Source organism: Sugiyamaella lignohabitans, chromosome B (assembly GCF_001640025.1).
Source record: "Sugiyamaella lignohabitans strain CBS 10342 chromosome B, complete sequence".
NCBI classification, from domain to species: Eukaryota; Fungi; Ascomycota; class Dipodascomycetes; order Dipodascales; family Trichomonascaceae; genus Sugiyamaella; species Sugiyamaella lignohabitans.
Genome location: NC_031674.1, coordinates 4,245,167 through 4,261,810, shown reverse-complemented (window position 1 = coordinate 4,261,810; position 16,644 = coordinate 4,245,167). Strand labels below are relative to the sequence as shown.

At 42.8% G+C, this 16,644-nt stretch overlaps 5 protein-coding genes across 5 annotated transcripts; 3 read left to right on the top strand and 2 right to left on the bottom strand.

Annotated features, from left to right (window-relative positions):
• Nucleotides 1-478: 478 nt before the first annotated feature.
• On the top strand, nucleotides 479-2,023 carry AWJ20_3452 (uncharacterized protein; the record flags this gene model as incomplete). Its single annotated transcript, XM_018880469.1, has 1 exon — nucleotides 479-2,023. One exon carries the CDS (start codon nucleotides 479-481, stop codon nucleotides 2,021-2,023), a length of 1,545 nt encoding a protein of 514 aa, XP_018738285.1.
• Nucleotides 2,024-2,151: 128 nt separating this feature from the next.
• On the bottom strand, nucleotides 2,152-2,751 carry SGTA (Small glutamine-rich tetratricopeptide repeat-containing protein alpha; the record flags this gene model as incomplete). The annotated part of the gene is made up of 1 exon (XM_018880468.1): nucleotides 2,152-2,751. The coding sequence occupies one exon, from the start codon at nucleotides 2,749-2,751 to the stop codon at nucleotides 2,152-2,154; it is 600 nt and encodes a 199-aa protein (XP_018738284.1).
• Nucleotides 2,752-3,020: 269 nt separating this feature from the next.
• DOA1 (Doa1p) lies at nucleotides 3,021-5,309 on the bottom strand (the record flags this gene model as incomplete). The annotated part of the gene is made up of 1 exon (XM_018880467.1): nucleotides 3,021-5,309. The coding sequence occupies one exon, from the start codon at nucleotides 5,307-5,309 to the stop codon at nucleotides 3,021-3,023; it is 2,289 nt and encodes a 762-aa protein (XP_018738283.1).
• Nucleotides 5,310-7,604: 2,295 nt separating this feature from the next.
• On the top strand, nucleotides 7,605-9,647 carry EPS1 (protein disulfide isomerase EPS1; the record flags this gene model as incomplete). The annotated part of the gene is made up of 1 exon (XM_018880465.1): nucleotides 7,605-9,647. The coding sequence occupies one exon, from the start codon at nucleotides 7,605-7,607 to the stop codon at nucleotides 9,645-9,647; it is 2,043 nt and encodes a 680-aa protein (XP_018738282.1).
• A 4,964-nt stretch (nucleotides 9,648-14,611) lies between these two features.
• On the top strand, nucleotides 14,612-16,564 carry MIT1 (Mit1p; the record flags this gene model as incomplete). The annotated part of the gene is made up of 1 exon (XM_018880464.1): nucleotides 14,612-16,564. The coding sequence occupies one exon, from the start codon at nucleotides 14,612-14,614 to the stop codon at nucleotides 16,562-16,564; it is 1,953 nt and encodes a 650-aa protein (XP_018738281.1).
• Between the last annotated feature and the right edge of the window lie 80 nt (nucleotides 16,565-16,644).

Here is a 16,644-nt window from a genome sequence, read left to right as displayed (position 1 = left end):
ATGAATGAGAATCCCAGAACATGTAACAACTTAAAACTTTATGGAGCCTCGGAACAAATGTCTCGTCTAGTCAATTGACTGATCTTATCAGATTTGGGGTATGGGTTATTACTGGCTACTTTTGACGCGTCAACTGCTCTTCTGGGCTGCATAAACTGGGGTGGTTGGCCTGCCGACCAAAACTCGGAGTGTATGAATTGGTTTCTTGCTATCGGCAAAGCTTGTCTATCCGTTCATTATTCATTACTTATTGACAAGAGTCTGGAGGATCACTGAAGTAATTTGTATTGCAAACCGAGTCGTCTGATATTTCTATTTTTATGGTTTTCACCCTCATCTTAGAAGGTATACCCACCTTTATATGTCTGCATTGTAACTTGGTATAATACTATCATCAAGAACTCAAGTGTCACAAGTTCGCTAGCATCATTTACCTTCACAAGCTTCATTTCGGTTCTTTGACTGTTGTTTTATAACTATGGATGATTCATTCCACGACGTCGAGAAGTCTGCTGCCCATTATTCTAGCCGAAATTCGCCAGGAATACTAATCCGTGAGCTGGATGAGAATGGGTTTCTCAATACCGTATACGAAGGAACTTTCCCTGGTGACCTTACATTACGAAGCGCCAAGGAAACTTCACAGATCAGATTTGGCGGATCTGGTATGGACTTGTTACAGCAGTTGATCAATGTATTTCTTCCTACTGGTTACCCGCATAGTGTAAGCCCGGATTATATTGATTATCAAATATTTGACTCTATTCAAGCATTCTCTAGCTCGATTGCATCCCTGTTTGCTAACAGGGCTGTGCTCAAAGCTGTGGGTGTTGGGGACGAGTCTTCTAGTTCAACATCTGCGCTATTTATGAAAATTACACAAGAGACTGTTGGTAGACTCGGTACAATTATTTTTGCTTGGAAGCTGGGGAGCACTTTAGAGCCTGAGTGTAAGAAGTACCGTTATGTTGCCGATTTAGTAAATGATTCTGCTACTGTCTTTGACTGTTTATCACCCCTGTTTCCTGGGAATAGAAATATTAAATTATTTATGCTTTGTATGTCTGGGCTGTTACGAAGCATCTGTGGCGTCATGGCCGGTGGCTCGAGAGCTGCTTTAACACAGCATTTTACGGATCCAAAAATAGGCAGTATTGCCGACGTGAATGCAAAAGATCAATCACAAGAAACAGTCATCACACTTCTGGGTATGTTGGCAGGATCAGTTTTGGTTAAATTGGTTCAGGGTGAGGGAATTGAAATGTGGATTACTGTTACCCTTCTACTATCGCTCCACTTATTTACAAATTATAGAGCGGTTAGCAGCGTTGTCATTAGAACATTAAATCGCCAAAGAGCCAATATAGTATTCAGCGATATTGTCAATTCACTACCAGAGCTTGATCAGACTGTCAACGGTAATGCCCAGGTGAGTGGTCCTGATGATACTGAATTTGAATCTATTAATAAAGCAGTCTCCCATCTGCTAGTCACTCCTAGAAAAGCTTCAGCTCAAGAAAGGATTCTTGAACCTGACGGGCTATTGCGTTGGTATTCTAGTTCCCGTACAAGTCAGCGTCGTGAAGATGAAGTCATTGGCAAGGCCGCATTTGGTGGGTTCCAATCGGTCGTTTCTGTGATTCCAAATTCTTTGTCTCTTGATCAGGTATTAGCAGCATCCCATTCTTCCGAATCCGGCTACGTCTTGTATTACGCATTTAGCCACGGATCTCGGCTTCCTTCTGTTTTTATCTGTCTGCTCTCAAATCGCAACAAAGATAGCGACATCCGGGCTTGGTGTCATGCATTGGTTCTTTGTCGGGGCCTGGTGTTGGGGGCTCAGGCTTCTACGCCATTACAACCTATTTATGATTCTTACGACACAGTATCACATATCTTCGATAAGTTAAACATTCTTCCAGCACTTGGTTTGGCTGGCTGGGATTTAGCGCGGTATTGCGTTCAAAGTAAACCCGTTCCAACTATCGTACTTGGAGATAGTCTATCGATTGAGAAGTCCTAATATTCCTATAAAGAAATTAGTATAACTTTTTACCCATTTGGGGCCATCATAATAAATTGAAGTTTTCATTAATTTGCATTTTAATAATAATAAAGATACTATAAAATCCAGATCCCTAAGTATCTGAATTAAGGTTTGGCTAGTAATGCCTCAACTTCTGCCAAGGATTCTTTGATACTAGTATCTTGTGGAAGGGCAGCGGAAGCAGTTAAGTATTCTACTCTAGCTTCGCTGTATTTACCTATGGTTTGAAGACATCTACCTCTTCGGTGATGGCCCTTAGGATCAGTGGGAACCAACAGAACAATTAATGAAGCATCAGTATATGCTTCTGGCCATAAGTTCAAGGCCATATAACTATCGGCGCGCAATGCTAATAATCCACAAACTTCCTCAATAACATAAAGTGCAGCTTCCCATGGTGGTCTTTTAAGAGCCAATTGGACTGCAAGTGTAAAATGCTTGAGCGCTTCCTGGTGCTTTCCAGCTTTTGATTGTGTTACTCCATGGGCACGAAGTTTATTGACCTGGTCTGTCAGCTGCTTCGAAATTGTATTGGGGGCTGGTGGGACTGGTAGGCTAAGACCGGTAAGATAGCGGCTCAGATCATTCAGTTGTAGTAGTTTCTCATTTAGATCCTTTTGGGATTCTTCACCCAAACTATCAATAAATGAGGCATCAACGGAGATGGCCTTTGTAGCAGGATCAACTGTAACAGGCAGGCTCATAGTTTGTATAGGCTCAATGATGTGCACTTCAAGTAACACATGGCATCAACTATGCTAGTCCACTTCACAGTCCCCTGCGTCTGCCCCGTCACATGCGGCTCTAGACAGTTGGACCGACTTTGATCCATTTGGAGCCCAAAACTCTTAGCTTCGGCACAAAATGGCTTGGCTTTAAAATATGGAGCGGCGCAGAACTTTCCACGAATCCCTAACTGCCAGGGGCAGTCGGGCAGTCGATTGACATTAATACTGAAATAAGCAATATAGATTTATGACAAGACAGTAGATAGCTCGACAAGTAGATCATTAATTCGTGACTCTTCAAGTTGTTTCGCAAGTTGCTTTGCCCATTCTAAAAGGTCCAGATTAATAGCAGCATCTTTAATAGTGGCTGATGCAGTTATAGCATTTGTAAGCGTAGTTCCCAAAGCAAGCAGTAGTCGGTATGCTGTTTCCGAGTCTAGTGGGGTTGTGGTGGACTTGAAAGCACCAATAGCTGTTAGCAATTCAAAACCTGAATTGGGGTCTGTCGTCGCAGATGAGTAGTTAAGAAGAAGCGTAGCTATGGCTAAATTCAAGGGTTTCGTCGATTTGTTATCTCTGACAATAGGCGAGAGAATCTCAAGAGCATTCTCCCTAATTTGAGGGTTCAGAGCGAGCTTGAGGCCCGCTGGAGTTGTAAACAGATTAACAATCACACGGGTGGCTAACAGGGTCGTTTTTATTGAGTCGGGGTCCATATTGTTAAACACGGTCTGCACCAGTGATACTGGTGGAACATTGAGAGAAGGAACAATGATACGCAGGATGTCTAACGCAGGAAGAAGGTCATCCCGCGAACCAGTCCACGACTGTTCAATTTTAACAAAATAGCGAAATATCTCTTGAGCGGATTCCGGTGTAATGCCTGATTTAAGTGTATTTTCAATTGACGCAAGTTCCGCGGGACTCAATTTTCCAGAGGAGTACTTGTCATTATTAGTCCTAAGGGCCCTAATAATTGGATCGGGTGAATATGATACTAATGAAACAGTTTCCGTAAACGGTAGAATATGGAGGTCTGCAGTAGACTCACTGGATTTCGAAATTGCTGTCTGAGCCGAGTTACTACTCTGCGCATGGCCGCCACCAGGTATGTATCTACCGGAAGAATAAGGATCCTGAGCTGGCTGTGATGTCAAGTCAACAGTTTCAGTATTAGCGATAAGGAACTTGGCAACTTCATCAACATACCCAGGTGAAAGCTCATACTTTTCAACAAATGATTGCGCTACTTCGTAAGGATTCTGAGTTAGATTATAAGGTAATTTTAGAGGAGGAACCCCTTCTCTGATATCCACATCAAAAACATAATCGTACTCAACGCCTTCATATAGAGTCTTCTTACCAGATGTCGCCGAGTCGACCACTTCTCCAATCTTAACCCACATACCAGTACTCCATTGGTGCGCTTCAATAGGAGCACCAGGACCACCAGACCCACCACGGACCATGACGACCTGTCCCTCTTTCGTCCCTGGTTGGGTCAAGACCTTAGCGTCGCTGATTTGGGATTCATCGATTTTACCGCCTGTTTGGTCTTTTCCCAGTCCTGTTGAAGCAACTGCTTGTTCCAAATGCTTTAATTCATCTTCTGAAGCCCACTTTTCTGGATCTCTGGAAAACACTCGGATGATATTATCACTTCCAGCCGCCAAAACATCAGTTTCGTTCAAATATGCGACTGACCACACAGAAGTACTTGGAAGCGTAATGACCTGTATACACTCATTGCTTGTTAGGTCCCACACTCGCAATGATCGATCTTCACCTCCACTGAGTAAAGTCTTGCCATTACTAGATATCGTATAAATAAAGCTTGAATGGCCTGTTAATGTCAAGAGCGCTGATGGTGCACTTTGACTAGCAAAACTATCAAGCGACCATATCTTGATCGTAGTATCATTTGAACATGAAGCAAATGTATCACTGTTCAACCTGCAGAGACCGCGGATAGCATCATCATGAGCAGAGTTAATTGACCCAATCTTTTTGCCGTTTTCCCACAGAAAAATATTTTTATCAGCGGCAGCAGTGATAAGACGAGTATCACTGATAATCAGAACAGCCCAGACAGAAGCCTGATGACCCTCTAATGTGTAAAGTGGCTTGCCTGATTCAATGCTCCAAACTCTGGCAGTTGAGTCCCAGCTGCCACTCACAATCAACCCGTGGCCCACAGCTAATGTACACACGTTACCGTCATGAGAGCCCAAAGTCGTAGTGGCAGCAGTTCCATGTACCGTGACATTATCTAAGGAGACAACGGCTTTGGATTGACCACCAAATATAACTTTATCACCACTGCTGTTGCTAGAAACGGCATTGAGATATTTTTCATCTTTGTACAAAACATTTTGATGCCAGGTACCTGGAGAGGTAGGGTCCCTGATCCATTTTCTAACAGTACAGTCTCGAGAAACTGACACTACCTCCCCATCTCGCGTGACTGCAATGCTCTTAACATCATCTTCATGGCCAATTAAAGAGGCAGACAACTTGTACTTTGATACTGCCATGTCCTTCTTGTTGCGCTACTCTATATTATTCATCAAAACTAACCTGTATAAGCCTATATAAACCTTCTGGAACCTAACTAATGCACGTCGAAAGTCAGCTGACTACAGGCCGTACGTCGGCCTTGCCTCGCCCCAATACACATTCCCCTATACTTCTATCGCCGTTGATCTCATTCATTAGTACAGTCTATTTTCTGGGAGGTAAGATCAAATGCTTAAGCAGAACACCTAGTAAGGCGTATAATTATAGATACTTAATTTTTATTTATTGCATGTCAACGTCGTCTTCCTTCGTCGTTTTCTCTTGAGACTCGTCGTTTTCTGTTTTTGATTCACCTTCAGCCTTGACTCCGCTGGACATATACTCCGTTAATTGTGCATCCAGCTCTTCCGCAGTAGGAATCACCTTTTTGGCGCGATGTTGATTGTTTCGATTTTTCCGATTTCTGGCTTTTGAGTTCTTACTCTTATTATCCGCTTTGCCGTCTGACCTTACCGCTTCTTGTATTAGAGTCTTGTCGTCAACTGGATTGAAGCGACCGGCTAAAGCACTAACAACTTCTCGACTTTCTCTAGACTCGACGGTTTCATGCAAGCGCAGATATATCTTTTGACCGGCAGCGGTTTTAGAGTCGAATCGTTCGACTGCTTCCTGTGCGTCGGTGGGTCTAAAGAAACCCACCCAAGCGACACCCTCTGATCTACCAGATTTGTCGTATTGAATACGCACAAACCTCACTTTGCCTACTTGATTAAAGAGGCCCCGTAAATCATCAGCATCTATGCCATAATAAAGATTATTAACCTTGATTATATTCCAGCGCTCTTGTTCTGGAAGAACCCAGTTTTTTCTTTCATACTGTGGACCCCGATTGTTGGCTCGTGTATAGTTTCCATTTCTCACATCACGCTCTCCGTAGTTTCGCTTGGAGTCCCTTTGGCCATGGTATCGTTCTCGCCTTTTTGAGCTCGGCCCGTTTTTCGGCTTCGATTTCGTTAGTCTTATTCTTATCTTTTTTATGATCGGGTAAACCAGGTTCGCAGGATCAAACTACTGGCTGATAGTTCTCTGCAAAACCCTTGAAAACGTACCTTATTTTCTCTGATTATTTCATCCAGTGATTTGTCCATTTTGAAGCACGTCTCTGATATAAATCGCGATAAGTATTTCGAGACCCTTGTTGTTACTTTCCTTGTGTGACGGTAGTGATATCAAAATCGATGGACGGGTGCCAGGCTTATTATTATGTATATATATGTATATACGTGCGCGGATGTGCGTTGCGTGTTCATGAGGAGGGGGTGCAGCTAATTACAACAAGGATCGACGCTCTCCGTTCGATCCTGGTGGCTGATCTGCTATCAAGGGTCTTAGGGACCTCTGACGATCTGCTTGACGGGCATGGTTAAGAAAAAAGATACAGAATCGAACGTGGCTATTTTGCAATTTTTTGGTCTATGATCTGTTTGATGACGGGCTGTTTGTGAAATAATCCGATCAAACTATGAAACCGTTATATGAAGGAAATGTAAAGTACATACATGAAACTCTTCCAGTGTTGATAAACGAAACACTTGAACAATAAATCGAGATATTAAGAAAACAAACAGAGAGCAAGGGATAAGACAAAACGTAGCGCCCTGATTTATATTACGTTGTTTATCTTTCTAGCGAGTCCAAGCCCGTCAACTCCGAAAATCCTCCTCGTCCATCGATATGTTTCGTCCGCGGCTTTGGCCTAATCAAAAAATCTAGGGCAGAGGGTAAGAAATCTAAGTTAGTCAGTCATGCGTCCAACCGACGCGCCATGTTAGATTGACTTTGTAGCGTATGTTGTGCTGTCAGGCAGAGAGTTATCTAGGTTTTCAATAGAAATCACTTAATTTTGGAGTAGCCAGTGTTGGGGGTTAAGAATACAAGCACTGCTTCAGGTTGATGAATTTGTACGCAAATAACAGCCAAGAGAAAAACCAGCGACATTGTTAGAAGACTAGAGTTGTCACATAATCGGATCGTGTCAGCCTCTGAAAAAATTCAAGTCTTAGGCTTGATACGTATTTGACGATAACGAGTACCACTTTATCACAGCCCGTTTGGAAGAGAGCTAATTTTGCGGAAGGCTTCATAGACTGTTCGTACTTTGCAGAAGCCGCTTAGTTAAAGTTCATACAGGAGAGTGGATATTTTTAAGAACGGCATCAAAGATTTTGGGTGTCAACTCAAATACAGATAGTACTGACTAGGAATCCACCTGTGAGAAGAATATAAGAAATTATCTGGAGGGTGTTCTGAGAATGATTGCATTACTCAAGATGAAGCCACTTATGGCATATGTGGTTACATTTTGTGTGTTGATATCTTTGACCACAGCAGCCCCAGCTGAAAAGAACAAGAAGCCTGTTGATGGTCCAAACAGTCCCGTGTATCTGAGTAAGCAAAATTTCACGAGCACTATTGAGAACGGTACATGGTGGGTAGACTTCTTTTCCCCATACTGTCCCCATTGTATCGCCCTTGCCCCCGATTGGACGAAAGCATGGGATCTCCTTAATGAAGAAGAAGATGTCGAAGAGCTTTATGACTTTCATATGGCAAAAGTGGACTGTGTAGAGCAGGGTGATTTATGCAATGATCAAGATATTGGTGGCTATCCTAATCTGAGATTATTTCGAAATGGAAAGAACATCAAGCAGTATTTGGATGGGGACAGAACCCCAGAGGCATTGGTCAAATTTGCCCGAGACAACTTCTTGGATACACCAGAGTCTAGCAGTTTATCCTACAGCAAGACTACTCAGGCCACGGCTACTGGCGCTGATGCCAGGAATGTTAAGGCGACATCGTCGGTATCTCGCGCTTTCCCTCAATATACGGGGGGTACAGCTGTTGTTAACAGCGTTTTTCCAGGTAGCGTCAAAGAAACAGGATCTCCCGCTGGACCCACCTTCCCAGAAGGGGCACCAAATCCCGAAGGAATATCTGTTCCGCTTGATCACACTTCATTCATCCGAAAAGTGACTGCCACAACCGATTCTTGGTTTATTAAGTTCTATTCTCCACGATGCCCTCACTGTAATGATATGAAGCCTGCATGGATGGAAATGGCACACGCCCTTCGCGGCAAAATTAATGTAGGTGAGGTTAACTGTGATACCCAAAGACAACTGTGCAAAGACGTTGGTATAGATGCTTTACCAGGACTGTTCCATTTTTCAGGAACCACTAAGACTCCATATAACTCTTTGAGGGGATTTTCTGATTTGCTAGATTTCGCCAAGGGTGCAGCTGAGGCCAAAGATCTCGCTACGGTGAACACGTTCCAAGAGCTTGGAAGCATTGTGGACGAAACTAAAGATAAAGCTACTTTTGTTTACTTCTATGATAAAACTACAGTAAGTGAGGACTTTGAAGCAATGCGCCGTGTAGCCCTCAACACACTCGACTACAGTCGTATTTATAAATCCAACTCCACTGAGCTGGCTACCAAACTTGGTGTCAAGCATTTTCCCAGTCTATACGCTGTTTCTGATACAGAAACGGCTAAATGGATTGAGCTTGTAGCCCCGTCTCCCAAGGACATTCGTGATCACCAGCATATTTCCAACTGGATCAAGGAGATTTGGTTATCTTTTGTACCTCAGTTAACCCCTATGAATGCTCAAGACATTTTCGATCATGCTGAATATGTTGTTCTAGCTATGATCGATCCTAGGGATACCAAGGTGAGAGACCGTGCTATTAACGAACTCAGAGTATCTGCCCAAAAATATCTCGATGATGTCAAAAAGGAAACTTTGGAAGAGTTGATGGATTTGAGAGCAAAGAAACAGCTCAAGATAGACGAGGCCGCTGATAGAGATGACAAGAAGGCTGAAGATCATGCTAAGGGTATTAAAGTCAAAGTTACTCCTAAACCAGTGGTCGGATTCGCTTGGATAGACTCAGTATTCTGGAACCGATATCTCAGGACAAAGTACGGCATCTCCACAGATAGAATTGGCAAACCAACTGTTATCATTAATGATAAGACAGGCTCTAGATATTGGGACACCAACCTTTCGGGTCAACCTATTGAAGCATCTCGATCAATTATTATCGAAACATTGGAAGCAATTCTTGAATCTCCACAGAAGATTCGCCCCAAGGTCGTTATCACCGGTGTTAGCAGCTTTATATGGTTTGTTCGTCTGAAGATCTCTCAGCATTGGTTTGCATCAAGTGCATTGGTTGTGGCTCTGTTCATCTATGTAGCAAAAAAGAGACAAGGTCATACGGGTGAATTATATTTACCCCTTCATCATAACCGCCACCAACCAACCACTGGAAAGCTAGATTAATGACAACTCTGGTTTACCATTGCATCATCTTTTGTTCCTGTTATATGTCAAATGTTAATAAACTTTAAGATTTTTGTTCTATCAACTCAGTTCCAAGAGGATGTGGGGGAACCAAGTATAGCTATTGCTTGTCCATGAGCAACCCCTTATACTTAATATTTGGGTTTGAATAAGCTTAAAGCTTCCTATGAATTACCATCCACTTGGATCAAGGTATATGTTCTAGGAATTGTAGATTGATACATAACGACTCTATTAACGTTTACCGTCTGGTTCAACGTTGGAGGAAGGTTATACTGTAACGTTAATTGATATATATGATCAACCGAAATAAAGTATTAGAGTAAAGACGGTGTGTTGAAATGGGTGAAAAGAGGTGCGCCAGCATCGAAGCGACGTGGATGTAGATGAATCAAACAACAGTTGAGACCATCAGCGGGATAATAAATTACCAGACTTGGGGCGTGGCTAAGTGTTATAAAAAGCATTAATTATAAAAAGAGCAAGTTCATTAAGCCTGTTCCGGGCTCAGAAGTTGGGACCGAACAGGTGATTTTTTTGAGAGCTGACTTCCATTTCTTGTTATTTCGCCAAAATTGCGATCACTTTTATTTTTGCATCTCATGTGGCCTTATCTCACTCTGCGCTCTCGGATTTTGTAGTAAAACTCTATTTACTATCAGCGGATCGGCGTTCGGCGGTAGCTTACCATAGTAGGTAACCCGAATTAAAGCGGGACATGTATTTATACTCAAAACCCAGGGATGATTGTACTTTAATACCACACATTAGGGTGAGTGCATTGGGGAGGAGTCTGAAACGGAGTTAGAGGAACTGGTGTTTGGAAATGTTTAACAAAGATTCCTCTCTTTCCGTTTCTACAGATATTACAGCAGTACTGATGAAGTAAAATGTCTGAGAAATAAGGGAGGACCTACAAGCCTTGGCATCGGCCACGCTGGCACGACATGGCCGGAATATATTTCAATTGTGTCTACGGCGGTCACGGAACTGTAGCATATCCTGTCAATCCAGCGCCAATATAATGCTGACAGTTCGGCACTCAACATCCTGAAACGGACAGAAGGAGTGGGGGTAACCAACAGCTGCCCAGTATTTCGCGGATTCTGCCGTCGATCTTATATGACATTTAAGATCTCGCATAGATGCACATAAATATGCATAGAACCCAAAGTTTGCGGGGCTATAATGTCATTGGTGATCGCTGTGGTCTATCATAAAAGTAATTTGAGATGATCTCAGCTGCACAAAAAGCAATGAGAGCCACCACTCATCCCCTTATTCGGGATGCCTTCCAGATCGACGCAAAATCCTACAACATAAGAGCCTTGTATCAAAGGCGTCTTGAAGGCTGAACTATAGTATCGGCAAAAGTCTAAACCGAGAAATCTGTCGTTCACAATACAACCGAGTAGTCCATGTTGTCAACTAGCTCTCAGATTGAAAATGGGAACATGGGATACAACAGACTAATTTAACACGACACTAACATCTTTAGTCAATTTAATAAATTATAGCTGATACAGATGCATGTAGTAAGAAAATCCTTAGTGAAACATACTCCGCACATCACTTGTTCCCTGCACTGGACCAGTTCAGCACGCGTCTTTGGTCTTGTCATATTTTCCATGAGAGCATGCTTCCTGGGTGACCAGCTCATGGGAGAAGATTCAGCCAGGCCCGGCCTGTGTTTAAGGCATCACCGCCATATAATTTTATTTTTGTTACTGTTTGTGTTTACATGGTTGCGCCAATTGCGCCAAGACCTTGCGGCCCATCATTCAGCTACCCCTTATATCTTAAGTAGGCGGTCACCTATCTGCACCATATATGCAAGCGCTGGTTAGTAGAGGCTCAGATGGTTTGCCAATTGATGGCAAACCATCTGAGGCTAGATATGTAGGGGATACCGAACTTGAAACTGGGGGCGACTAGGTAAGTTGTACGGTCATCGGGGGGGTCGGCGCTTCGGCTTTTCCGTGATGCCGTATGCTTTTCCCGATCAGGCGTGCTACTTCTGCTTGCAACAAGCTATCAGAACCTGAATCAGGAACAGGGACCGTCCCAACACCTTGTTACTTCTGAAACCGACCTCCAACTTACCGTCTGACACCAGGACTGGATGAATCTTATCCGAACTTTAGACGGAAAGCTGGATTTGATCATGAGAGGTATTTTTTGCTGTCATGGTGCGTCCCTATGGTTTGGAAAAAAATTTGCTTAGTCGCTTTAAGCTTGTTTTTTTTATTGACAAGCTTAGCGGTTTAATTGTTTAATGATATATATATATATCTATTAGATATGCCCATAATAATATCCAAGTTCGAGTTTATGGGCTGATAATTTGTATGTATTTTTGGCAGCACATTAAAATAGATAAGCGGAGGATCTCTGCGATGTCCAGGAAAAAGAACAGGCGAACAAAAAAGCAATCACGTCACCAAAAGCAAATCACTAGCAGCAACCCGTGTGTTAGCAACAGTCCCTTACAAGGCTCACGGGAACCCGATAACGTGCCAGGAGTAACAGCAACGTCATTAGGCTCAGACAGGCTTGGCTGAAAGAGGAGCCCCCCCTTCCGTTCGGTTAAGAGCATATCCGATTGCGTCGACGCAACCATACATTCCGGTCGGTTTTCGGCGCCGATCAGCTGGTAGCTAAAATCAGACCACTTTTCACCACCCGCATTCCTGAGCATTACTAGGCATTCTAGAAGAAATTCCATGCAGATTATGTTTCGAATATTACCAGAAATGGTAATTTGTGAGAGGGAGACCACATGAAACGCGCATGCTATACATCACGTATGCAAGCATGTGGTTCCATGTACGGCACTGCTATTCATGGCCGAGGCGACCTGACCCCATCCATCCCTGCATATTGACACGATCTATCACGACATGGAAAACAAGTAGAACTTAATAATCTCTATAAACAAGAAACTTCTGATAGGGGATATGTAGTCTTAGAGTAAATTAAGAATAGCCGCTAAACTTGTCGGGATATTAAGATTAATGTTGGAAGATCTCTTAAGAGTCAAGTTGAATTAAACATTCAACTGATGAACTGATAAGAATGAAATCCTGGGCATGACAAGCTGATACTGGTATTGTTAGAAGATAACTGTGCTTTTTTCTTTTCGCTATTTATTGATTTGTTCTATGTGTTCTTCTAATACAGCTTGGTGCAGAAAGCCGCAATACCGACTTTTGCGGCGGTATCCACTTTTAGTAGTGAAACAGGAGGCGATGTATTAGTTGTGACGGCACAGCGGGGTAAACTATTAGTGACAGAGACGGCCATTAGTGTGACAGGCGATGGCGGCGGCGTTTGCTTCATGCATTCGTATTGGTTTACACGGGCCGACATCATATCTTTACGTCTGCTAATGCATCTATCTATTACATTAGTCCCCGTGTCGACGCCGCGTTGTTATCATATGTGGATGCGTAACTACGGTGGGCCGCCGCGGACAGAACCCTCAATCTACGGTAAAGAGGGGAAGTGCACGCACTCTATGATTAGCAGGCGACATTACAAGCCTTAATTTAGGGTTCGAGGTAAGCGGTATTGCTAATCAACCTATAACAGCACGTATTAAGATATACATTTTAACACATCCTCCAGCGTAGTCCAGCTATTGTCCTTATATGGCAACCCTAGTGTTAAGTCCCCCATGAGAAAGTTTTGTACTACATTAATATTAATCCCTGTGTTTAATGAGAGAAATAAACAGAGAATACAGACTGAGTAAGAATTTGATGCCAAGGTCTGCTGTTCGGCTCGCATCGAGATTGGGTGGTGCCGGCCTGACATGGAGAAACCCTGTGCAGCCGCAGAGAAAAAGAAAACATTCCTCGGCAGATTTCCGCACGCAAAATGGGTAACTAGATGGAAGAGCAATGCGCAAGATAGTTCTGTGCATAAAATAATTTACGTCTCTACACATAAAACTTTAAATGAGAAATAAAAAGAAATATTGCAATGCACCTCATTGGGAATAGGGAAAAAAGCAATTTTGATGTGATGAGGAAGACCGTACTGACTTGAAATAAAATCCACTGGGACGGAGAGTGGACTGGGACAGGTTTAGTAGGATTTAAATAAAAGGGTAGTTCCGTGGTCGGATACCCATTAAACTTCGATTTTTTTTCCTAAAATTTTTGTTTTCTCTTTTACTATTTGCTTACGCGACATTGATTGAAGTTACTATCAATCTTACTGTGTGACTATTAAGAATAAAGTAGAGTTGTAACAAGAGACTGGTAGGAATTATTCCATATCCCTGCTTAATTCCCAACAAATTAATTTTACTTGGAACGCTTAACTTTAAGTCGCCCACAACGCTAGCCAGTGAATTGGAAACATAATTGACTTTAATCTAAACCAAAAGTTAATTTGGTACAGTGAAGAGCCGTTTTTTGTGTTTTAAAATTGCAAGACCCACAGTGCAATAAAAAATAACACTTTTCTGTTTGTTGAATTAAGCTTCGACCCACTTTAATTTAATATCAGGTGGTCCCTCTGTCCAGTGAGGCATTTCGGGTTTATTTGTTGTGAGAGACTTTTTCCAAATAAAATTAGAACAGTCGAGAGTATATTAAGTATATTGTGTTTATACTTTGGCATTTCACTTTATACTTCATACTTCCGTTATACTTGCGTTTACTTCATCTTTCATACCTAACGGATTCACTATTTGTGATTTGGAATCTCATTAGTGGAGAATAGCTACTAATTATCATTGCTACTTCCTGCTTCTCTACTTTCTAGTTATTATTATTTCTCTTTCAACTAGGAGAAGTAGAGTTTTTAATATACTAGTCGTGGACTATACCAGTTTTACACGACAAGGTTACGAGGAAGACTAAACCGAAAACCAAAACCAAAAGCCAAGTCTCACTGATTAACCATAATAATAGACGTGCTAATATTAATACACAATGAGTATTAGTAGTATTGGTCCAACTTTCTCAGGCTACGTCGCCAACACCCACGATGCTATTCTCTTATTCCAAGCTGCAATCACCGGAGTTCTACCGCTGGTTCCTCGTCGTCCTCACGATAGAGAAAGGGCTGAGTTGATCCAGTCAGGTTCAGTTTTCATTTTCAACGAGCATAACTCTGGTATCAAGAGATGGACAGATGGAATTGCTTGGTCACCGTCTCGTATTTTAGGCAACTTCTTAATCTACAGACAATTAGAAAAACCATTTTCCCCAGGTGAGAAGAAGCGCACATTTCGTCAACAGAGAAACCGTCGAAAACAAAGTACGTCAGTTGATACCCCTCACCCGTATGGCAGGGAGGCACTGATGCAACAACAGTCCAGAAATAATGGCAGAGGTGACTCTATTATTGACCCAACAACTGGTATTCATTACCAAGCTACTGGACGTCCTCCAATGCACAATGATTTGGACATGATGAACAAATATCGCAGTCCTGGCAATGCAGCAATGGCTGGGGGAGTTAAGCTGAGATCAGACATGGATGGAAAGACTGATGATAGACACATTGTTGGTTCCCTGACTGACACTTATCGCTTCAAGGAAGATGGCCTCGTTAAGAAAACTATTTCAATCCAATATCAAAACCAAGCCTATCATTTGGTTTCATACTACCTCCCTGATGATGTTCGTAATAACGCTTTCATGGTTCCTTCAAGAGACCCCAGATTAAAGGACCTTCAAATTTCTGAAGAACTGCTTCAGACCCGACACTTCCGAGTTGCTTTGGATTCTGAAGAGAGCGACCCTAGTAGTCAATTTGCAGCCATGAACATGGGTAAGCGTGAACTTCAAGATCGCGTTTCTCATCAACAAGCTATGTCCACCGGTATGCCTGGATTTGGCCTCTCCGGTCCTGGTGCCGGTGGTCTGTATGGATTTTCTGGCACAAATGGTCATGACGGTTCTCAACAAGGTAGAGCTATGAACGCTATGGGTCGTGCTATGGATATGCCTTATGAAATGGATATGAATGGCTTCGATCAAAACACAGGCTACCAACAACAAGCTATTTATTACAACAGAGGACAGCAAGCTTATCAATTGGGGGGTCTTCAACCGCAGCCAGGACATCCTCATCAGCAATCTCAGCAACCTCATTCTGTTAACCAGATGATGATGGATGGTAGCTTGAACAGTACTTATGGAAAATCTCCAACCAACAATTATATTTCAGGCTACAGACCGTTTGCAGCCTCCCAATTACCAGCTCCTCCATCCGCTAACAGCAATGGCTTACCACCACCTTTACCGCAATCCAAGGTGCAGGTTCAGCAATCTCCTTCGCAACAACAACAACAACAACAACAACCACTACAATCGAGACATAATGCTTCGGGTCGTCTGTCTACCAACACTCCATCTTCCATTTCTCAACCAGATATGTATCAGTATTCTTCGTCACTGCAGTTACCCAGTTATCAATACTCGGCAACTAGCCAGCCAAGTAGCAGTGTGGGTTCTTCCAATAGCATCAGTGCTACCAGTTCAAGCCGTCGTAGCAGTGTCGCCACTGGTGCGAACTCTCCTTCCCTACCACCTATGATTCAATCCCAGAGCTACTCCTATTCGAACTATGGGCACGATTACACTGGTACTGGTTCTACATCTACTACTTCAGCTTCAGATCCAAGAAGACTTCCCGGTACTCCTTCCGGTGCTCGCCCACCTATGGGAGCAGGCGAAGTGGATTCCTCATCTGGTCCCTCTGGTATTAACGAAGGTAACACAGACTCACCTCATCTCAATGGTCCTGCACAAAAGTTGTACCAAGTTCCCACCACTGCTAATCAGGGCACAAACGCAACTACCCAGGGTTCCCTACAACAAGGATCTAATGGCTATAACTATGGATATGGTAACTACACTTCTATAGCAAACTGGTAATGGTTTTTGCCTACTGCTCGTCTTATTTTCTTTTACATTATTTATTCTTCATTTGTAGTATTTAATAAACATATCGTTCA